This window comes from Helobdella robusta (assembly GCF_000326865.2).
Source record: "Helobdella robusta unplaced genomic scaffold HELROscaffold_14, whole genome shotgun sequence".
NCBI classification, from domain to species: Eukaryota; Metazoa; Annelida; class Clitellata; order Rhynchobdellida; family Glossiphoniidae; genus Helobdella; species Helobdella robusta.
Window position 1 is genome coordinate 224,475 of NW_008703782.1, and position 2,540 is coordinate 227,014.

General features: G+C 36.3%; 1 protein-coding gene across 1 annotated transcript; it reads left to right on the top strand.

Annotated features, from left to right (window-relative positions):
* Nucleotides 1–496: 496 nt before the first annotated feature.
* Nucleotides 497–2,408, top strand: HELRODRAFT_74695 (hypothetical protein; the record flags this gene model as incomplete). The annotated part of the gene is made up of 5 exons (XM_009014512.1): nucleotides 497–654; nucleotides 938–1,012; nucleotides 1,314–1,415; nucleotides 1,730–1,803; nucleotides 2,239–2,408. Coding segments are annotated over 5 exons (579 nt in total), but the record flags the coding sequence as incomplete, so codon positions are not given.
* Nucleotides 2,409–2,540: the final 132 nt, after the last annotated feature.

The following is a 2,540-nucleotide window of genomic DNA, read 5'->3' on the forward strand; positions in this document are numbered from 1 at the left end:
GATGGCTAACGTTATAACGCACGCCGTGAGTCGCTGACGCTAGTAGTAGCAGTAGCAGCAGCAGTAGTAGTAGTAGTAGTAGTAGTAGTAGCAGCAGTTGTAGTAGTAGCAGCAGTAGTAGTAGAAGCAGCAGTAGTAGTAGAAGCAGCAGTAGTAGCAGCAGCAGTAGTAGAAGTAGCAACAGTAGTAGCAGCAGCAGTAGTAGTAGAAGCAGCAGTAGTAGCAGCAGCAGTAGTAGTAAAAGCAGCAATAGTAGTAGAAGCAGTAGTAGTAAAAGCAGCAGCAGTAGTGGTAGCAGCAGTAGTAGCAGCAGTAGCAGCAGCAGTAGTATTAGTAGTAGTAAAAGTAGTAGTAGTAGCAGCAGTAGTAGTATTAGAAGCAGCAGCAGTAGTAGAAACAGCAGTAGTAGTAGAAGAAGCAGCAGTTGCTTCAACAGCAGCAGCAGCAGTAGTAATAATAATAATGCCAATAATAAAAACATTTACACTCTGACTAGCTGTGGATCCCACCGAGCGCCATCGGCCTGTGGCTGATGTTGCGCTTCTCGACAACAAACTCGCAACAAATCGCTGTCACTGTATATGGGTGTTCCATACTTTTGTTGTTTATGCTCTCGACGGCTTTCCATACCGTTGCTTATTGCGGCAAACTTAGGTAATGACGATGATGATGGGGATGATGATGATGACGACGATGATGATGATCATAATACTAAAGATGGTGATTATGGTTACAATAGTAGTGTTATTACAATCATTATTGCTGCTGCTACTACCACAACTTCGACAACTACTACTACAACTACTACTACCAACTACTACTACCAACTACTACTACTACTACGACTACTACTACTACTACTACTACGACTACTACTACGACTACTACTACTACTACTACCAACTGCCACTACTACGACTACTACTAATATAAACAGGCAGCTAAAAAGTTTTTTCCATATCGGCGATCGAGTGGCTATTTATATTTTCATCGCTGCGTCATATACACCTTGGTTGGTTGATTGATTGATTGATTGATTGATTGATTGATTGATTGATTGATTGATTGATTGATTGATTGATTGATTGATTGATTGATTGATTGATTGATTGATTGATTGATTGATTGATTGATTGATTGATTGATTGATTGATTGATTGATTGATTGATTGATTGATTGATTGATTGATTGATTGATTGATTGATTGATTGATTGATTGATTGATTGATTGATTGATTGATTGATTGATTGATTGATTGATTTATTGATTGATCGATTGATTGATTGATCGATTGATCGATTGATCGAACAGGCTAGCGTTAAAAGAGTTTCATAGATACGGCACGCAGACTCTGTGGTTCGTCTGGTTCGGAGCCATACTTGGTGTGTACTACCAATACAAGTATCATGAAAAGTGCGGAATTATAATAATAATAAAAATAATAATTATTATTATTATTATTTTTATTATTATTATCATTATTTTTATTATTATTAACCATACTTATATAATTGACTGACTGTCTGATGTTGTTAGTTTGGTCAACTGATTGATTCAATAATAATTAATTGGTTGGATGATCAACTGACAACACGATTAGATAATAAAAATAATTATAGTTTTAATTATAGTAATAAATATGGTTATAGTTATAATTATAGTTATAATTATACTTATAATTATAGTTATAATTATAGTTATAATTATTATTTTTACTATCACCTAAGATGCAAATGGTTGGAAACGTTGTTGTACATATTCATCGCGACCATTCCATCGATAATCATTATCGAGATGGTGAGTTTTATTATTATTGTTCTTATTACTACTACTACTAGTTGTAGTAGTAGTAGCTACTACTACTACAACTAGTAGTTGTAGTAGTAGTAGTAGTATTAGTAGTAGTAGTAATGGTAGTAGTAGTAGCAGTAATAAAAAATCTCCAAATATCATTAAATTTCCAAATTTTTTAAATTTTATCAAGCTAGTTAATCTATAATACATTCAACACACCACACACACACACACACACACACACACACACACACACACACACACACATACACATCCAAACAAACACATCCAAACACACACACACATACACATCTAAACAAACACATCCAAACACACACACACATCCAAGCACACACACACATCCAAACACACACACACATCCAAGCGCACACACACATCCAAACACACACACATCCAAACACACGCACACACACACAGAAAGAGCCATCCGGTGTAAAAGAGTTAACCGCAGGGGGTATGGCGTATTTCCTTGGGGTATTTTTCTTCAAGAGTGACGGCATCATACCATTTGCACACGCAATCTGGCACACCCTGGTTATCATAGGGGTATCTATACATTACGTGGCTGTCTGTAAATACCTGCTAGGATGAGGATGGTGAAGATGACGATGATGAAGATGATGGTGAAGATTGTGATGATGATGGTGAGGAAGAAGATGATGATAATGATTAAAAAGATGATGAAGATGATGGTAAAGATTGTGATGATGATGGTGAGGAAGA